Here is a 22,618-nt window from a genome sequence, read left to right on the forward strand (position 1 = left end):
GAATGAGGGACAATGAAATGGGTCTGCCTATTATCCCATTTTGTATTATCCTGTAATATAAGGATCCTGCTCTTTATTATTATAGGTAGCGATAGCAAGTTCAAAAACTTCCATAAGTTAAGATTCCGTTCTAGCATCTCAAGAGCTTAATGTATCCGTAAACCTCTACCATGCCTGATAGTCTCTTATAACAGGATTTCCTGCAAAGAGTCTCATAATTTCTTTAAAATATGGTGCAGCCAACTGTTCAAATAAACTTGGGTACAGAAGAAATCCATGGAATGAATCCAACCCATTTTTTTCTAACTGTGTGAGGATTCTGAGCAGAATTTGGTTCTCCCTCATTTACATCTAAACACTAAATGCAAAAAAGGTTTTCAGAAATGTGCCCACAAGAGACTAATGTGCTATGCTTAATATATCATGGAAAAGGGAAGCATTTACTGATATTTCATTCTTTTTCCACTCCAACGTATTACCCTACCTCTTTCTTATACTCTCATGCATCAAACTAAATATTTCCTCTCTACCTGGTTGCTGACAGCTATTAAATATATCTAAACTGCAGTTTCTCTTATTCTTGCCACTTAACCAGAAATCTATATATAAAACATTCCCTTTTTTTTTCCTTTTTCCATAAATCTTTGAGTGTAATTTTACATGAGTGCCTGGAATTTTGTCTTTTCAATCAAGGCCATGAACATGAATTCTGTCTGTATAGGGAAAAAATGAAACAAAATATCAACTACATTTTACACCAAATCATTTATGCTCTTGCCAGGTTAAGTCCATTTTGCTTTGCTCCAATGTCTTTAAAAAATGCTTTGTGAGAACAGCATTTCCCAGTGTTGTATTAAATGTGTCAGTGAAGCTTTGTTTCTTAAAAGCTGGTTAAAAATCCAGGAAAAGTATCACATGTTAAGAGAAGAAATTTTACCTCATGCAAACACTTGACAGAAATGTACATGTATGTGTGTGTGTGTATGTGTGTGTGTGTGTGTGTGTGTATGGATATTATTTATATAGTATAACTGAGTTTAAAAATTAAAATGAAATTTGGCAATATCTGGAGAGGAAAAACCTGAATTATCAAGCTAATACTACAGTTCTTCCTGCCATCATCCATTAACAAGTTGACAGTGAGTGTTCTTAATTTTGTCTTCCTCTCTTCTGGAATAATTTTCATGTCTTCCTGATAATGTGAATTCTTGCTGACATTTTGTTGGCTATATCTCATGATAAATTAATTGGTATAAATAAAATAAACATGGTGAACCTATGCTAAATTCATTTGCTTTGTGACAAGTCAAATTCTTCGTGCAGGAATTTTTAAATATTTATTTCTTCCATAGCTGGGGTTTATTGTGGTCTAGTATAGCAACTGCAATGGGGCATGACAATTTTGGTCCTAATCTCACTGAAATTAGTGATATTGTCTCTATGTTAATATAACGTTGTTTTTTTAGCAAGAGTTAAGTATCTGGTGTGGTGATTGACCTTTGACAGAGATTTGTTGCAACAAAGTGCTTTTTTGGAACAGTGTGTAATGTTCACTTTTGGAAAGATTGTAACCAGCAAAATTCTGCATGAATCAACCTGTTATACCCTCAACATTTATGTCTATAGACAAATTTGTAGGTTGAGTGTAGCACTTCAGGCTTTACGACCTATACAGTTTTTTTTATTTCTACTGAGGAAAAAATGGATTGGAAGAGTAGTAAGAATTGTTTAGGACAGTTGAATAAAATATATGAGCTTTCAGATGTAAAATACATCATGCTGTGAGACATGAATATAGATCCCACAGTAATGTTCCTATAGAGTGGTCCCATATGGGAGACGAAATAGATTAAATCTCAGTTATTCAAGATCACATGTTTTCCAACTGTTGCAAGTTAAAAGCTTGTAAACTTAACTACCTATTTCTATATGTTTATATTATTCATTAAATAGAGAAAGGCATGTCTTTCTGCAAACATCTAACTACTACAAATGAATAATATTTATCAACTAGTAATTTCTTATGAAGATGGCCATAACCAAACTCTGATTTTCCAAACAAGAAAGGGAAGCAAGATTTTGGTGATGGCAGGGCATGATTTTTCTAAGTAGTCATAGAAGAATCCCAGACAAAGGTGAATGGGTAGTCTAATAAAATGAATGAATGAATGTCACAGTGTGACTGCGTTCTTTTAGAACTGGAAGTGTATTTTGGTTTGCAAAGATGGCAACTGACACAGAGAACCGAGATAGCAGAGGCTTTCACACTTTTTTACTGTATACAGTGAAACTATTTACAGCCAGTATTTACAACAGGTATATACCACACAATCCTGGCTTTTACCTGGTGTCAGGTTTACTCCTAAGTCTCTTTCTCAGAGACTGTTCCCCTCTCGCTTTCCTGCTAACTGCTTCACTCCTAACTCCTCACCTTTCATTCTGTCTCCCTCCCCCGTTTCTGGGTTTATCAAGTGAGAGTGAAAAGAAAGGAATGTGTGGGATTTATGGCTAGTGTGCTTGGTGCCGATGGCCTTCTTTTCCTGGATCTGCTCAGTCAAACCACCTGTGTCTCCTTCATTGGGGGCAGAACTTCTGTCAAGGACTTCTGCCCACCTTCCCCAGAGACCAGGGCTTCATCAAGGACAGCTGTTTTCCTCCTTCCCTTTTTGGGCCTTGGGTGAAAATGTCATCTCTCTTTGACTTCACTTCTCTTCTTCTAGGGAAGCTACCCATGGACTTTTCTTCTCCCTTTCTGATCTGAAACTGACTTTACTCTCCAGCCACTCTGTTTGAGACAGTCTTTTTCTCTCTTCTCCTTCTCTTCCTCTCCAAGTTTGGGTCAGACCGGCAGCATGTCCCCCAGCAACTGAGGAGGTGGGTGTCCCCACGGGCTGTAGTCCATAACACCTATATACCAGGCTGGGCCAATGGGGCTGGTCTCCCCACAACAGCCCTGGTACAGCTCCCCACAACAGCCCTGGCTAGCAGCCAGGCCAGCTCATCAGCCTGTGTGACAGCACAGCTACCCTTCAAGGCTAGAATTGAATTTCTTCTCCCCCTTTTCTCTCTCCATTTGCTGACTCTCACTAGCACAAAAGCAGCCATACCACACTAAAAACCGTATTCCAGAATGAATGAATGAATGAATGCTTAGTTACATACATACATACATACATACATACATACATAAATGTAGTTATTGACCATTTTATTCAGGGTTTTTTCTATTATATACTGTTTTGTTGCAACATTTTTCTGATTTCATGAACTGCTTTCAAAATGGCAAAGTATATGATTGAAGTTGGATCTAATTATATGTACGTAGTGATTTCATTCAGTTAAATTTAAGTATGAATTATTATAGCTACCATCATCATTGTCATCATCATATAAACATTTGTGAGCAAATAAAGGATCCTTCATAATTGCTGTACGTCCATGTCAATTCAAATTTTAAAAAACTTAAATTAATTAAATAGCTTCATCAATGGCATACATCTACAAGTGTTGAATTTGCAAAAACAGTTTAGTATTCACAGTATTTAGAAGTGAAGTATCCAGGATTCAAGTTCTACTTTTAAGACCGGATTTAATGCTTTCAAAATGAAATGACAATAATTTTCAATAAATTTAGCATGTTCAGTGATTATTAATAAAAATTCAAAAGATTCACCTTGAAAAGACTGTTATATATTTTCAAGCTAAAAAACATGTTAATAAAAGTGTGTTGTTTCTACCAGAGGGTAGTAAAATGAATAATTAGTTACATTCATAACAAACTAATATACTGAGACTTTGAGTCCAACTTCCTCTAGGTTTTTTAACTGATAATGTAAATTTCTCAAGAACCTTTTTTTAAAAATACAAATTATTCTGTATTTTATTCCTTGAGCAGATTTTGAGCTTTTTATTACAGTAGTATACTGCTGTTTTATTCTAAAATATAACTACCATTAGCATGCTGCTTTCAATAGTGTACTTTTTTTCTGATACTTTTTTCAGATGATTGATCTAGAAAGATGAATGCTATTCAAACTGCTAAATTCAATGTTTGTATCACTAATGAAGACTTAATACCCTTGAGTTCATCATTATAAAATATAAGTAGACAAAATGATATATTGCCATCTCCTAACAGGAATAATTATGTTTTATTATTTTTCAAATATGTTTATAGTTTGTAAGAATGTTACACTTCTGCTTTAGAAAAATGAAAACAAAATACAATATAAGTTGAAGAAGACAGGGCTTATCTGTTTACTCAAAGCACTGGGGCCAGAACAATAGAAAGAAGCAAGTAAGTATGAAGAACAGCTATGGTCAAAAGGCCCTTATTCCCATGAAGGTACCTAAGTGATTTAACTATGTATTATGGCCACATACAATTGAAGTAAAGGGAATCTCTTCAGTTGGTCTGAAGACTTTCTGCTGTGACTTTTCAGGTATATGACAGTTCATAAAATCTGATGTTGCCTGAAAGTTACAGCCTGTGATCACTGTATTCAGTGATACCTCCGTAGGTTTCTTTAGACTTCCCTTCTGCACCATGCATAATGGGTTTCTTAAAACTGATAAACAAGCTTCAGTGCAATTATAAATTATATAGACACAAACCACACTTACTTGGCAGGTAGAGATAGATGGAGTACTTAAAGAAGGTCTCATGGAAACATATTATGATATGCAGCATGATCATACACATTTTGCATGGCAAAATAAATGAAGGCTCTATCGACTGCAAGATTCAGTGAAATATGAATACTAATAATACCATCCTATTGCTTTTGGTCCTTTTATTTATTAGGTTAGGCATTAAGTTGATACATGTTCAGGAGACTATTGAGATTTGCATTACTTTGAAGGATGGTGTGTTTATTGAAAATGTACTTACAATATACATACACAACAGAAATTTATAATAGCAGATTTTCAGCCAGGCTTATTCTATGCAAAGGGAAAAGGCTTTAGACTTCTGTGTTGTAGCTTGGATGGATGTTTTTTTTCAGAGCATTAATATATTTAAATGAGAATAACATTCTTTGACCAAACCCATAAATGGACTAATTATAAAAAATGAACAAAAAACATCTAGGAGGGTAGCTACTACTGAAATGAAATTTCACCTGCTCATCTTTGAACAATAGTGGAAAATCTGTTGTAAACCCAATAACTTTACAATTATCAATGTGCATGGAGAATACAGACTATATATTTAGGAAGTCCTATATCCATTGTGTGGAATTTTCAGTTAAAAGAATCAATTAACTTTCGCTGAGCAAGACTTTTGCCCAAGGCCTTTGAACGCTATTGCCAAATAGAGTAGACAATATTGGATTAAATGGATCCAGTGGATTAACAGGATCACTGCCTGCATTCATTAGGGGTGCTTTTGAAATTCTCTTCATGCAGATTAAAGCAGCTGCATCATTTCTTATGATCCTGTAGCCTCCCTCTACACCCCCAGTGTTGAGCCCAGGAAAAGATGCTTTTGAGTTAAGGAGTTCCAGAGAGGTGCTATGTGAATATCCACACACTCCCCAAAGCAGTATCTTTTGGTTTTGGTTTTTGGTTTTGGTTTTTTTTTTCTTCAATCCAAAGCACTGCACAGCCCTATTAAACACTGCAACTTTGATCTCCCATGGTCATAGTATTACTTGAGTTAAGCTTTAGCAAAATCATTACATTTTTCCTATTTTAATTCATATAAAACCAGCTGTATATTAACAAATATAGCATTTGAAAATCTAGCTTTTAAAAATGAGCATCATGCCATGATTTCTTGAGAAACACACCTGGCTTCTCAAAAGCTTAACTATATAGAGTCAAACAGTCAAGCCTTACTCTTTTTGAACTCTGATTTGCTAGTCATGAATAAAGTACAACCTCTTAATCTGCATCCACTGTTATACACATAGCACATTCTCTATAAAGCATAATAAATTCATCCGGCAGAAAAAAATAAAAATGGGTTTCCTTGTATGTTAGGGTTGTTAAATATTTTTTAAAAAACATCAGACTACAATTAATCACTGATCCAAGTGTATCCTTAAGAGATATTATCATATTCCTGCATATGTCTGTACCAGAACTATAAAATGAACAATCCCAAGTGAAAGAACATTACCCAGTAATCATACACTAGTGTTAATACACAGATCAATTCTTTTCTGATAGTTGTTTTTGAAGAAAATTGATTTTGCAAAGACAAAGAAAATGACAACTTTAAACAATATGTTTCCTCCCTCTCTAAAGTGAGCTTCCTTTGGTCCTAATACCAAATGTAGTGCTCTTTTAACCATACAGTCCTTAACTTTGTCATGATGAAACAGTTGTTAACATGAATGGTAAAACATATAAATTTTCTCTTTGTACTTTACTTAAACAAAATGTAAGGCTGACAGAAATAATTATTGTATAGAGTAGATTGCCTATAAACATTAGGAAATGTATTACTTGCTATAAATTAATTACTGACCTCTTTGCTTGGGGAAAAAGACCAGAAACCAAGAAAGCATGCAATGTCACTTGGGAAGAGTCTTAAATATATTAGAATTTTTTTTTAGATTTGAAACATACTTGAATAGTCATTATGCATACAAAAATCAGGAAATGGGGTGGCAGCTAGCTCTGCACCCCTCAGAGTTCATTTGCGTGACTTACAGACTTTGACTGACAGGGCATCACATTGAGAACTCTGGCTTAATAGCACCTTTCCTCTCCTCTATGTCAGTCATCTGCAACTCTGGTGCAGTTTTGTATCTGAAATCCAAGAAGGTCCAGAATGCCTTACTTAATATATTAGGTGTCTGTGAATGTATAAAAAAAAAGTCATGAAAGATACAACAGATTCCTGCATTATTCAGATATATAGTGCCAATGTATTGCAGTCTCAAATGAACACTTCCTTTTGTTCAAATTAGTGTGGCATACAGTTGTAGCCTTGGCCATGGATAAAGAGGGACCAGACTCCCTCTCACTCATAGTGACTTCACCCAAATATGAATGCAAAAAGAGCCATGTGTACCACAGATACACCTTGGAAGAAAGGTGGTATAAAAAGCAGGAGGGCAAGTGACGTCATGCATCAGTTACTTATTTCTCTGTATATAGCCTCTCACCTACCAAAAGGGACCCTGGGTGGCAAACAACTATGACATCCACATAATAACATGACTGACACAAATTACACATGGGTATGTAATTCACATAAGGATTTGTATAGTGATTGTTTCTACTACCAGACGCTTGTGGCTGAAATGTTTAAATAAAAGTGTTTATTAAAAACTTCTATGTTTTATTACACAGCTGTTGTTTTATTTTCAGACATACTTTTTATCCTTGCTCATTTCCAAATATTGCTAGGGCACTATAGAAGTAGACTACATAAAAATGTTATTTCAAGACTGCTATGGAAGAAATACTTAAAAACTAAATTAAACGAACTTGACTGGAAAATGATTCCTTTTGGGAATAATTTATATAGACTGATAGATATGACTAACTGAAAAAGTCCTGCCAGCTCATCTAGAAGCAATTGCATCAAAGTAATGCATGATAATAAGTAGTCAAGTGCAGCAGTAAATGAGATGCTGTTTCACATTATTTCTTTTCATACTTAATTTATCTTTTGAGAAGGAGTAGGAGAAATATCACCCAATAGTTTGGCAAGAAATTCAGGCATCCAATGAGATGAGTTTATATTTAAATAGTTTGAAGTCCTAGGTGGAAAAAGAGTGATTTCATGAATGTAATGTTTAAAATAATTAATTGCTGGTATTTCTATACAGCTATAGTCAATGATCTATTAATTCTTGAAACTCCATATATTTTGGGCAAATAAAAGTAAAACATGCAATAGTAAACAAGAAGAGAAAAGTGTACTGTATATCAGTAAAAACAAACTGAATTCTTTATATAGATGCCAGACAAAGTTTTAGTTTAATAATAGTTTGAACAAAAATGGATTCCATTTAGAACATAGTAAAAGCAGTATTTCACGAAGAAAGGAGAACATTAATATCAGCAATGAAAATTTCAGAATAAAGTGAGAAAATATTTCATCTGAGTACAGAATAATGGGGAGCTGATTAGATTTTTTTAAATTCAGAAGTTGGCTTGATGAAAATCACAGTTTTTTCTCAGCTACAGGTAATAATAAACCAATGGAAACATATTTATCTAGCAATCATTAGAATATGTGTATGTTTGATGCAGTGGAACATCTGTCTGACAGCTGTTTAATATTTTAGTATGAAACTAGAGAGATTGCTGAAATGGTTCTTGAAGTGAAAAAGGAATGCATATGCAGGGTTCATTGTACTGTTATATGGTTTTATAGGGATGGGTAGTAATTCAGATCTGAAGTATTTGGAGCACATGAGCCTAAGAAAAGATACAAAGTCTTTAAAGAAATGGAAGCACATGCTCTGTATGCATCCAAGCAAGCTCTGAATTGCCTTTTCTCCTTCAGATCTGGATCACTGCACAGCCTGAATTTTTTCTAGTATGCTGTAGCAATGTTATTGAAGAGGCCAGTCATTGTCTCATCTCCTTTTGCTTGTAAATAAAAAAGATTTACATCTGTCCCATGCATATCTGGAACATATGCTAGTCAGTTGAATTACCTATAACATTATTTGCGATATGGACAGGATCTAAAGGGGGCAGTTGTTTCTCCATGGCACAAAAAAATGCCAATTTGTTATTTTATTAAAGGTCAGCCCCAGCCTAGTTTGGCATTCAATACAGGAATGCAAATCAGCTGTTCAGGGAAGTCATGAATTGGCAAAACACAGATATGTGGCTGTTTGAATCTTGGAATATGTGAGTTTTGGGGAAATAACAAATATCTTGTGGTCTGTCTTGTTAGAGTCACCCACTTTCTCTAAACTATACCCCTGCTAAGTCAATTTTATGTTCTTCGTAAAAATGTTTGAAATAACTGGTTGAGAAATTTGAAATGCTTTCCTTCCAGAATCCTGTAACCATTATATTTCACTGGAATATAATAATCCACCAATACAACAACAGTTCAAATATCTGTCGCTTTCTCTTTAGCCTGGTTATAATTTTTATAGATACTAATTTCTTGGGAATGTTTTCTTGCCCAGTAGAAGGCATTTAAAAGAAAGTTCTGTATAAACAATAAAAAAGAAATATAGCAATAGAAAACAGGTTTAGAGCTTTTTACTCAGGTATGTAAAACTAAATACAGGATTCATATTTGTTAAATATAATTAATGCTATACAAAACTAAGAGGAAAACTGCTTACACAATGCAAACACTTCAGAATTCTTCAGTTGTTTTGTGTGTGTGTGTGTGTGTGCGCGCACGCACACCTTTGAGTCAATCTTGAGTCCTGGCAACTGCTTGGACAAGTCCCTGCAGTTTTCTGGGCAAGATTTTGGAAGTGGTTTGACATTGCCTGCTTCCCAGGGTTGAGAGAGAGTGACTGGCCCAAAGTCACTCAGCTGGCTTTGTGCCCAAGGTAAGACTAGAACTCACAGTCTCCCACTTTCTAGTCTGATGCCTTAACCAATACACCAAACTGTTCCTCTACTGTTCAGTTGTTTAGAGCTACATTATTCATATTCTGGAAGTAAGGACATAGTAGATGAATCAAGTAATCCATCTTCAAAGTATTGGAAAACTAATTACTCCCCATAAGATGCATTCTTTCCTCTTTCTTTACTGATACTGAATTATTCTTCATCTTTGTAATTATGGTTTTCTATATCATTGGCTCTAAGATGTTTTTAAAATCATCCTCATTATGCTATTTTTATTTATTATGTTTTAGGTTCTGCACAATGGACTTATGATGGAGATGGAGCATCCAACAGTAGGGAAGATAACTGTTCCAGGTTGGCATATTTCCTTAAGATTCATCAGAGTAAAGCATTTTTGGAAGTACTTCATGCATGGGCTTCAATGAGAATTGTACATACACAAAACTCCATGGCTGAGTTTGCACAATATATTAAACTATGAATCAACAAATCTGATTGGGCTTGCAATACACTAAGTGACAACAAGTTTCACCAAGATTAAACTTAGCAAGTTTTGCATAGTGAGTGAATGAAGCTGCTGGGTCTTTAACATATATGATTAAGCACATTGCATGAGCCCAGTTTATGTATGTAATTTCCAAAGTTAAGTATCCAACCAGCACTCAGACTTCAAAACAGAGACATCATCAGCATCTGCTGGGGGTGGAGGTGTTGTTGTGTCAAAACAGGCAAGATAGAAGTCACAACAGTGCAATCAAAGCCCCATCCCTTCAAATGAGCTGCTGGACTGCCATCTTGTATGTGTTTACAAACACAGACAGTACAAACAATACTGAGTGGGATGTAAAATTGGATTCATTCCGTATTCTACAAAAAAATGAGTTTCCCATCCTAAATGCAGTTCTCTTTCAAAACAGTTAATTGATCTTGTCAAAGAACTCATGCTGACCAATGTAGGGGAGAGTGTTGAATCCCATGGCAGCCCACAAAATAAAGGCCTACATCTTTCCATAATATGATCACCAACTGGAACCAGCCCTGAAGGAGAACCACTGCAACACTGTGCCTCCCACTCCCAATCCCTTGACCTCTCCAGAAGGATATCATGAAAGACCAGGATGAAGGCACCCTCCCCATTCCTGTCCCATTGTAGGCCACCAAGAAGCATGAGCAATGCCATCTTAATACTGAAACCTGACTGAAAGGAGTGCAGATAATCTGCTTCCTCCACAACCCTGAAGCTTCTCTCCAGCCATGAAGTTGGAGACCAGACAAACATTGTCCAGAATGGTTGGGTCCAACAAGGGTTTCTTGAGGAGAGAACAGACCACCAGCAATAAAGGGCAGGTGTGACCACTTCCTTACTCAAAGATAACTTCACCACTACTTGGACCCAACCACATCCTAATACAAAGCCAGCCATGGCCACAGCTCAAATAATTATTTCCAGTTCCTCAGAAGCCACAGGCTTGAACTCTTCCCAGATAACCAAGCCAACCTCACCTCAGTCACCCCAACAGGATCTGCACAGCCAGAATTAGAGCAAATTCAAACAATTTTATCCATCAGAGGCCTAGAATAATCCTCACAGTGACTGTTAATTTGTCCCTCCAGCCCATCTGGCTCTAATAAGGGCTGGGTCACCCTAAACAGTGGCTAGCAATCCACAGATGAAATAAGAGCAGAACAATAGGTATCACCACAATATAGTCCTTAATACATGCTCTGTCAGCTATGCCGCTAGACTTCCTCCAATGTATTGTGCTTTTGACAATCTGGATTAGGTTCATTGTTGCCATGATGCTCCACACCCTATCTACGGTGTTGAATTGCATTCTGGCAGAGAGGCTGTACATGGGTGGGTGCATGATGGGTGCATGATGGTACAGCAGCAATGCTCCAATCTGCTCCCTAGATACCACCTCACAAATAACTTCTCACAGAGCAGTACCTCTGAAAGCAAAGTTCTTCCAAATGACAGGAGCCACTCCATCAGCTCTTTCCTGGGATGACAGCTGGTGCTACATTTGAAACCCAGGTGGGCACATCTCCAAAAGGGGCACACATTCCACAGTGCCCATCCAGATCTTGGTTATATTAGTCACCGTGGCAATTAGTGTTAAGGTCAGTTATCAATTATTTTTACCCAAAGATCACTTTAAAGAGAATGTAAGCTAAGGTATGCAGATAGTAACAGTGATCCCCATTAGAGTGTTCCTACTATTCAGGGCTTGGCTGTTTCTGAATGAGCAAAGCTCCAAGTAAAGGGACCTTCTGTATGCTTTGATTATCCTGGGTGACCCATGGTAACATGGACAGTTGTTGGTGATTTGAAAGGGGTCTGTGTTTGAAATGACTGGAACTCTGCATGGAAGGCTAATAAGCTTTGCACTCCCTGAAAGCATCAGGAGAATGCTGTATGTAAAGCATCAGAAGGACATTAAAGTAGTTGTATTACTTCCATAGCCTTCCTTTCATTTGAGTGCATGGTATTCTGTATCTACTGTCTCTGATTTCTGGGGACAAGAGTGAAGATGCCTTCACATCTGACTTCTTGGCTTGGATAAAGAATGGGCTCCCTTGGATAAAGAATGGGCACCCTTATCTTGAAAAAACAGTCTTAAGCATAGGTTTGATGAAAAGTTCATTTTTGTTTTTACAAATGTTTCTGTTAAACCATCTATGAATGGCAGTCCTCAAATCACGTATTCTACAGTAATCCCTTTGAAGTTAATTGCTTACCCTGCAGTCAGTTGGACTAATGGGGGGTGGGGGAGCAATGTAGATTTGGACATCTGTGTTTGTTTTAGGTTTACCTTGAGCCTTACATAAATTGTGGCCTTATGTGTTTGTATGAAACGGTAAAAAATGGCTGAATCAGAAGGACAATATTTTCCCCCTTCTATAGGAAGAAAGGAAGTCTCTTGAAAATAGTAGTTTTGTTTATGTATTGTAACTTTGTGAGATGATTTAGAGAGATACAGAAAGTTAATACGTAATGCAGAGCAGAAGTGAGGAAACAATGAACTCCTAAAGTGTCTCACCTTCTACTAGCTTTTGTTCTGTAATCAAGTTACATTACTAGTTTAAGCCCACTAAGGGAAGGAAAGCAGGAAGGGAAGAGAAGGAAAAGAAGATAGCACTGCTAAGAGGAATAGGTCTCTCCCAGGAAGATATATTAACAGGCAGAAGTTCTGTTTTAAATCTTTTGAGGGAGGTGGTGTACTATTCTTGTCCTTTAAGTAGAATCCAATTAATCAGAAATATGTTTGTAATCTTGTAATATCTAAGCTAGATGGCTACAGTATGTTATAAATGGCTGCAGTTGAAGACAATGCAAGCTTTAGTTACTTTAGAAGAAAGCCCCACTGATTCCTGTGGGACCTGGAACACAAAAGAGCCCTGCTGGATCAGCCCATGACCCTCTTGAACGCTGCATTCTGCATCACATGGTGGCCAGCCGTATGATCTCAGAGGGCTCTCTTCCAATATTGCTCAGCTTGCCACTGGGGTTAGAGCAGGCCAACTGAGTTTCAAAACAAAGGATTCTAGATGTAGACGGCCACTTGGATTACGCCTGTGATGTATTTATTAACAACCGGTTTCCAAATTTTAAATCAGCCGGTTACTTGGACAAGATCACTGAAATTTAGAAGAGCCATATCCTTGGCTGGTTTTAACACTCTCCCTACAGCAACATTGGAAGGGAAATATAGGAAAATCCCCTTTGCTAAACAACAGTGTCCCTGAGATGCAGGTATGATAGAAACTACAGCCCATGTTTTGTTAACCTGCCAGTTTTACAGGAACTCTTATTTGCAGTTGATTTTCCTTCTCCTTTCTAATTCCCAGAGCATTCTGATTCATTTTACTTACATTACTTATTAGACAACAATGACAATTCCGTGTCCTTAAGTGTTGGCTTGGTTTTGTTACACTGCGTGTAAACTCAGCCCTTCTATGAGCTGTAATTGTTAATGGTTATGTTACATTGGTGGGTTTTTCCTTTTGTTCTATGACTGTAATAAATTTCCCACTCTCCCCCAACCCCTCTCTGTAGCAGCAGATATTTAAGGCATTCTGGCTATGATTTAGGGAAGTGGATATAGAGCCATCAGGACAAGTAAGTCCTGACATCTAATCCTGTATGAATTTGCCCAGTTCCCCTTTAAAATCAATCTAAATTGGTGGCTGTCATCAGATCTGATGGGAACAATATGTGTAAGGAAGTTCTTTTATTGATTCTGAATCTCTCTAGAGTGGATAATCCCAGGTTTTAACATAGTAGGAATGGGGAGGAAAAAACCTTATCTCTATCTATATTGTCCAGACTGTGGAATTTTATATACTTCTTTTACGTCTTTCTTCACTAATCCTCACCTTAAGCAAAAAAACTCCAAACTTTATAGTTATTCCTTGTGGAGGAACACCTCCAGTCCTCTCATCATTTATTTCCCCCTTTGTCCCCTTTCAGTTCTACAATATACTTTTTGAGATGTGGTAATCAGAAATGTATACAGTATTCCAGGGGTTGTATATAAAAGCATTAGGATTGGCAGTTTTATTTTTAATTCCATTCCAGATAATTCCACATACAGATTTTCCCTTTTTATAGCACATTGTGTTGACATTTTTGTTTAACTGTACACCAGGGCTTCCAGTTTGGATCTTATTAATGTATAAGCAACATTTGGATTCTTAGAACAACACGTGTCACTTTGCATTTCGTTATGTTGAACTGCATTTGCCATCTCAGGGCCTATTTAGTTTTGTCTACCTCAAAGTCTTTTTTTTTTTTTTTTTTTGCTTCTTTTATTGAGTGCCTACATTTCTTTTGCCAAAGTTCCTTTTTCTTTTTTTACATTTGGGCAAGATTTCAGTTTTTAAAGAAAGACTTCTTGATTGTTATAGCTCCTCTGACTCTGCTGATTAACTATTCAGGAGTTCTCTTGGACTTGATGGCACCTTTTCTGATCTATGCATTCCAGCTAAGCTTCTATTATTTTAATTTTTATAAATGTCAAGCACTTGAGAGATTTTACCTACTAGATGCTCTCTTTCAATCTTCTTTTCATCAGTCTTCATTTGGGGGAAAATTTGCTCCTTTGAAGTCAAGCAGGTATAGAAGTACAGCATTAATGCAAAATTATTCACTGTAATGGGCTGTTTGAAACATATCTCACTAATGCTAAAATTTCTTTGCTGGCTTCTGGCATGTTCCCAGATAAAAATGTTGATGTTAACTTTGTAAAGTCTTAAACATTTGGCATTGGGGATTGTGAAGGATCAGCTGATTTGTATAGCTGTGTAAAGTTGTTCTCTGGCCAACCTTGATTTGTAGATCACTACTGGAAATAATGTGTATTTTGTGGTGGTATCCAAGTATGGCGGACTTTCCTTAATGGCATTAGTCTTATTTCTACTCTAGGAGAAATAACAAGTATTTTATATGTGGGTTTTAATGCTGTTTTAATCTTTTTTTCCCCATGCAGTCACATGTAAAACAGTTGTAAACTGGAGGCTACAATTCTATCCACACTTTTCTGGGAAAATAATCCTAATACGTTTTTAGAAAATTGCTTCTGAGTAAAAGTGCATAGGATTGTTTCTGTGCAATCTTTTATTGTCACCTTTTAAAGTTGCCATTTTAATTACATAAAAAGGAGAAGCAGACTAGAACATAAAGTTCAATTCTTTTTGACAAAAATATTGGACAGAAATAACTTGCAGATGGCAAAGGGAAAAATACATCAAGTTTTCAGGTTGTGTACAACTCACAGTCTATCTTCGTGAAAGAAAATACTCCTTCAGGGACAAGGTTAAACTGCAAAGAAAAGAAAGGGATAAAAAAAAAATTCTGATTGCTGTCAACAGAGGAGATCAGGCAACAAATGGAGTTTTTAACATAGGTAATGTCCATTCATGTCCAAACTTTAGCTGTTTAAACTTTATTAAAACTCAGAGTCTGTGAGAGTACAGTAAAACTAAAATAAATCATTTTATTCTCTGAAGATTTACATTTGAGATGGGCTTCTACAAAAGCCTTCTTGTACTGAAGTAGATAGCTGAAGGGTCCATTTGGAGAATGGAACAAGGAAAGTACAAACATTTTCTTTCCTGGCTGAGAATGGATGAATAAGCATGAATGCCATGTAAGCAGAGCCATATAAAATATATGTTTGTGTTATGAGTGGATGCTATATTTCATGTAGTGTTATCCATAATTCTTATGTGAAACTCATGTCCACAACCTGAATCAAGTATTCAGATTCAAAGTAGCTGATACTTTACATGGATATCTTTTGACACACTGCTAAATCTGGAAATACTTTTCATTATTATATCATTTGGACCAAGATTCACTTCATTAAAGAAAGTGTTTGGGTAGCCAAAAGAAGGCACATTATGTTTTTTTTTTTTGTCTATCTGAAATTAATTCATTGTTCTGCCATTAGCAACACTGCAGATTTACTGTTTTCTAAAGCAGGAATAGATAGGAGGAAGAGAATATTTTTTAACTCCAGTGACCAGTTTACAAAAGAAGGTAGAACCTGGAAGAGTAACGTACCAGAGTAACATGGTATGTTTTGAATCAAGCCAAACTAAACTAGAGCAGGCAAACTACTGTATTTTCAGTGAGCCTCGTTTGCTCACCTTTTCTGCCCAACAGACCTTTTGAAGTATAGATTGGTGTTCAGAGCTATAACAAGGTGACTCATGGCTGCAATAGAAATCTTGTTTATTGCAAATTGTTCTGTGGGAAGGACCCCTGAAGTGAAAAGCAGGAAGACTGGCAACAATAACCCCAGATGTTTGTTTTGTTCAATTCATTCTTGCCCTTGTGGATTATAACCAAAACATGGGAAGAACCCTAGAGATTTATTGGTAGGTATTTAATGAATTGTTATTTATAATAGTCTCTATTGATTGTAAGCTGCTTTGGGGGTGTTATTATCTTAAAAGGTGGAATATAATACTTAGACTAAAGAAATAATAAATAAAAGAGTAGAGAGCTCCAGGAGCTTAGAAACCATAGAAGCAAAGCAACTTCAGAAATATCCTTGGTATACCTTATTTATTCCAATGGAGTTTGTGTAGTAGATTCTCTTTCTAATTGGCACTTCTCATATGAATCTTCTGGTTGGGATTGATGGGATCCAAAAGGAATTTTGAAGGACAATGTGAAAGAAAGCAATTTCCTACAACTTTCTCCTGTGCTAAGTCTTACTGAGAATTCAAAAAATAATAAACTTTCAGGCCAGTTGGAATAGCAATGAAAATGTTTGTGGGGGAAAAAAGCAGAAAAAGGGGATCCTACTACAGTTGCTGTCACTTTGTGATGTGAACTATTCTTACCTCTTCTGAAGCACAGTATTCACTGCTACCATATTTTTTCTCAAGGTAGGAAATCTGTGTGTTGGAATTAAAGATGACACAATCAGAGACAGCCCTTAAATGGTTCAGGTAAATAACGTTATTGGTAAAGTGTGAGATGTGTGGCCATATAAATTGAATGAATGAATGAATGAATGAATGAATGAATGAATGAATAAATAAATAAATAAATAAATAAATAACAGAGAGGTAAAGAACCTGCTTAGTTATTGTTAAACATATTGCCGTTGGGAAAGAGAAGAGTAATTTGAGATGTGCCGTTCCCCACTTAAAATACAAGGAATATATGTATTTTTTCTCCCTCAGTCTCTCCAAAATCAACTTTTCTTAAAAGAAACGATTGTCTATTCCCCAACTTACATTCATCCAAGGGATAACATATGCAGATTTCTTGGTCCACTGATTCCTTCCTCTCAGGTATATGTCAGTTGTTGCCTCCCATCTCATTATTGCATCAGACACTCCTCTGCAATGGCTTATCAGAATTCTGAGCCAGCTCAGTGTTGTTCCCAAACCACATTGCTTCCCCCTTGCTGACTATTATTAAACATGCTTTGATAACTATTTTCCTTTTAGGATTGGTTCTTTTTGCTTATGAATTTGTTTTGTCTTCTACATATTCTGCTGGTGTGTTTTCAATTATCTCACTTGATTGTCTACCAGTTGTCTTAATTGATGCCCCTTTTATTTAGTGTTGGCTCAGTGTTCATTTTCTGGGATATCTCCCATTGTTTAAAAACTAGAATTTACATAAGATGTCAGCACAAACTCTTCGGCTAGTACATTCTCTTCTCAGCATCAGTTCATGGTGATTGATGTTAGAATCAGACACTGCATTATATGCCACGCTTCCTTAAGAAAGTAGGGGGAAATCCTTTCTGAAATTTCAACATGAACTTTACAAATGTCAGATGAAAGTACCACCATACTCTTTTGTTTTCTTCTCTTCGTTAACTCCTTTTGTTTGTTAATTGAAATGGATCCACGTTTTAAAAAATAATAGGGCAACAGTGCTGACCACACTGGTGGCATGCTCATCATGTACCTGAGTCTGAAAACTTTGTGCATGCAAATCTCCATGAAATCTGATAGTCATGCCAGTAACTTATAATTTATTTAAAGCAGGTATATTCTGCTTTTTAGCTGAAAAAGTTCCTGGAATGGCTTCCAGATCATTGAAAGCACACTAACCCCTGCCTTCAGGCTTGCAATAAAAAAAGACAGAGATGATGCAAAAGGAATGGCTGGGAAAACAAGGAAATGAAACATCACTTCTTCTTGTTGTATAGTTCTTATATATCCCTTAATGATGGAAACCAGCTTCTGACTGTTCAAATGTAGGGTTGTAGCATGCCTCCTGGAAAGAATCTGGTGGATTTCTCCAAGATGGCTATAACATAATTGGCAGTCCATACTCTTATATAGTGAGGCATTGCTGGAATCTACTAGCTTCATGTCACTCTAATTCTCACTACTGCGGGTAAGACTTCCCAGTCCTTAAATGGAGAATTTAAGAACTGTCAAATGATGTCATCATACAAAATATGGATTATGCAGGCCCATAGACGTATAATCAGATATTCATGTTCATCATATAGATGACAGAATGTAGCCTGGCTGGGGAGCTTTATTAGCTCAAAGAGATTGTTAGTGATGCATTGTCAATGGCCACTTTATTGAATCAACCACTGCATTTCTCTCTTGCAAGATGATGCTGTCAAGGTAATGCATGCTATATGCCAGCAAATTTGGAAAACACAAGAATGGCCATCAGATTGGAAAAAAATCAACTTATATCCCCATACCAAAAGAGGGAAACACTAAAGACTGTTCAAACTATCGAACAGTGGCACTCATTTCACATGCCAGTAAGGTAATGCTCAAGATCCTGCAAGGTAGATTTCAGCAGTTCATGGAGCGAGAATTGCCAGATGTACAAGCTGGGTTTAGAAAAGGCAGAGGAACTAGGGACCAAATTGCCAATATCCTCTGGATAATGGAAAAAGCCAGAGAGTTTCAGAAAAACATCTATTTCTGTTTGATTGACTATTCTAAAGCCTTTGACTGTGTGGACCATAACAAATTGTGGCAAGTTCTTAGTGGTATGGGGATACCAACTCATCTTGTCTGCCTCCTGAAGAATCTGTATAATGACCAAGTAGCAACAGTAAGAACAGACCACGGAACAACGGACTGGTTTAAGATTGGGAAAGGAGTACGGCAGGGCTGTATACTCTCACCCTACCTATCAACTTGTATGCAGAACACATCATGCGACAAGCTGGCCTTGAGGAATCCAAGGCTGGAGTTAAAATTGCTGGAAGAAACATTAACAATCTCAGATATGCAGATGATACCACTTTGATGGCTGAAAGCGAAGAGGAACTGAGGAGCCTTATGATGAAGGTGAAAGAAGAAAGTGCAAAAGCTGGCTTGCAGCTAAACCTAAAAAAAACCAAGATTATGGCAACCAGCTTGATTGATAACTGGCAAATAGAGGGAGAAAATGTAGAAGCAGTGAAAGACTTTGTATTCCTAGGTGCGAAGATTACTGCAGATGCTGACTGCAGTCAGGAAATCAGAAGACGCTTAATCCTTGGGAAAAGAGCAATGACAAATCTCGATAAAATAGTTAAGAGCAGAGACATCACACTGACAACAAAGGTCCGCATAGTTAAAGCAATGGTGTTCCCCGTAGTAACATATGGCTGCGAGAGCTGGACCATAAGGAAGGCTGAGAGAAGGAAGATCGATGCTTTGGAACTGTGGTGCTGGAGGAAAATTCTGAGAGTGCCTTGGACTGCAAGAAGATCAAACCAGTCCATCCTCCAGGAAATAAAGCCAGACTGCTCACTTGAGGGAATGGTATTAAAGGCAAAACTGAAATACTTTGGTCACATAATGAGAAGACAGGACACCCTGGAGAAGTTGCTGATGCTAGGGAGAGTGGAAGGCAAAAGGAAGAGGGGCCGACCAAGGGCAAGGTGGATGGATGATATTCTAGAGGTGACGGACTCGTCCCTGGGGGAGCTGGGGATGTTGACGACCGACAGGAAGCTCTGGCGTGGGCTGGTTCATGAAGTCACGAAGAGTCGGAAGCGACTAAACGAATAAACAACAACAACAACAACTGCATTTCTCTGAACAAATTCTGGAAGGTGATGTTTCCACAGATCAAGATAATGGTTGGTAAGCAACTTTTGCACAGAAAATTCTCATGTACAAGTCTTCTGTAAAGGAATGATCGTTTCATTTAATTCAAATAAAAACTGAGGAAGTTCAGGTTCATTAGGTGATTCATTTGTTTAGGTTGATTAGTTTTAAACTTGTTTTTATTCTAAATTATACTGAATTTTAATTTTTGTGTCATTTGCCCCAAGCACTTTTGTTTTCTGATAGAATGAAAATATAATAGACAAAATATTATTTTTAAACTGCTTGCATTCCCAATAGGGTTTAGCGTACTAACAGACATTTTATACTTATTCATCTGGATACAATGTTTGTGCAGAGTGAAGTTCTTACTATTCATTTAATCCAGGGGTATAAAGCAGGGCATATTGACCATATGCAACCCATATGCAACAATCTACACATGGAGAAACAGCAGATGGCTTTCACAGTGGTAGATATTTCATGGTCTCTTGCTTAAGTCTCTTGTTAATCCAGTGTCAGTTCTTCTGTAATCCTCTTCATAATTTAAATAGGACTGAGTGCTATTTAATTGTCAGTAATTTACTTTATATTTCTAATCCCATGAAAATTGTGTAACTGTGGAGTTTCTGGTTGATTCGAAGAGTGATTATATATTTATAGCCAAGGAAAAAGCTAAAATTATAAATAATTATGAAGTAGCTTGTAATTTACCTTCATCCTTACAATTTTATCCCAGAAGATTAATCTTTTCAGTTCTTGAATAGTAATATTTATTTTTCAGCCTTGTGTTTGCTTTTGTTTTAACATTTTGGTTAGGATTGCATTAACAACAGATTATGGATTGTAGAATAGAAAGAAGAGTTGTTTTTACTTCACCATGTTCTAAATTTTAATATAACCAAAGAACCAGAATTTATTTAACCAATCTCTGAGATATACTCTAACATGTTCTACAGAACTGTTTATCTTCAATTATCCAGTTCTTGTAGAAGTAAACATTTTTTAATAGGCCATCATCTTGATTCTAAAGATTTATGCTGGTATTGCTGTCAGTGATGTTAATTGCTGACACTTGGAATTTTATTGTGTGCTATTAAGGAAGGGCATTACCAACATTCCCAGCACAACTATATGGTACACCAACATAGATAGCCATTACATCTCCTCTGAGTTCCTAATTTGCTATGACTTTGTGTTTCTAAAACTTCATCAGACACTTTCCTTTTTTGTAACAAACTTAGCCAGGTGCTTGAACAATGCTTGGTCAGTTGTTGTAAAGCATGAATGTGGGTCTCATGTGCATTATAAAATAACCAAATTCTTTCAACACACATAGACTTCAAATATTGTTATGATCTTTCATAATTAGTGGATAGGAAAAACATTTCCACTGGCTACAAATGAAGCTCTGTTCTTCCATTAAAAGTAAGGACATGTTTTCAATATTTAGATAATTTCACTTAGGCATTAAAGACACTAGAGGTTGGGTACATGCATTCTTTCATGCATTCTTCACATTTCTTCCTAATAGAGCCCAACTCAGTCTCTTATTTTCCTAAGGAGAATCACCCACTGTAATTTACAATACATACATATTTATGCATCTGCAAAATTTTGCACTGGTTTCCAGTTGTATTCTCACCCTTTTTTTCTTTATTCATTTTCAAGATATAAGCAAAAGTGAAATATAGCCCAAATGTATGCTATTCAATGCCTTAAAATTAATCCTGAAGTCAACCTATTTCCCTTAAAGCAGTTCAGCCCCTCCAAAATTACACATCACATGAGCATACATACACACATACAGCAAAGAACAATGTCAACAAGAGCTGAGGCATTCAGTTTCACAGAACAGTTAAACAGCAGTCAAGCCATGTGTCTCATTTACTTCGTAGTTTCTATGCTGAAAAACATTGCCACTTACATACTATACAGAACATGAGAATATTTAAATCCTAATGTATGTTATTGTATACCACCCTGTAAAATAGGTCATCATTATTCATTATTGGTGGTCAGACTACAAAAGAATTAAAGCCACAGTGTGCAGCTGCAGTTACCGTAACGTTTGAAGCAAAGACCTCATAGCTTTCACTCTCCACAGCATTATGTGATGATCTGATTTGCCTAAGTCAATTAGCTGTAAATGTAAGGAATAACAGATTCAGTCATCCATATCCAGTTTATTAAGGCAGGAAGTATGTCAGTAGAAAGAAGAAAAAACTGGCACCTACCAGTTACTACTACACAGAGGAAGTCACCTCCATTGGGCTGTAATGTAATCAGTGAAACATTATGGCTCTAGGGTGGGTAACAGGAAACCCTGCAGATTATCTCTTCCTTGAGGTTAGAAGGTAGATCTGTCAGTTGTTTGAGTCCATTTTCTTCCTCTGTTCCTCTGGCAGAAAATTTGAAGCCATGTTGCTCTTCTTGAACATGTAGCCTCAAAAAGCTAGAATTGTTCCTAAAAGATCCAGGTTTGATTTTAATTATTTTCTAGGGGTTCCATTTTCTAGGAGTCATTCTGGATCACCTTGCTTCAACTCTGAATTTGGTG

General features: G+C 36.6%; 1 protein-coding gene across 2 annotated transcripts in view; it reads left to right on the forward strand.

Annotated features, from left to right (window-relative positions):
* SUGCT (succinyl-CoA:glutarate-CoA transferase) overlaps positions 1 to 22,618 on the forward strand; it is a 634,652-nt gene that overhangs the window by 255,720 nt on the left and 356,314 nt on the right. For both annotated transcript variants that reach the window (XR_010067980.1, XM_063304166.1), the window contains exon 13: positions 9,801 to 9,864. Coding sequence is in view for 1 of the 2 variants with exons in the window: in XM_063304166.1 (XP_063160236.1) it covers positions 9,801 to 9,864 (64 nt within the window). In the remaining variant the exon portion in view is untranslated. The remainder of the gene's footprint in view (positions 1 to 9,800; positions 9,865 to 22,618) is intronic.

This window comes from Candoia aspera, chromosome 4 (assembly GCF_035149785.1).
Source record: "Candoia aspera isolate rCanAsp1 chromosome 4, rCanAsp1.hap2, whole genome shotgun sequence".
Taxonomy (NCBI): domain Eukaryota; kingdom Metazoa; phylum Chordata; class Lepidosauria; order Squamata; family Boidae; genus Candoia; species Candoia aspera.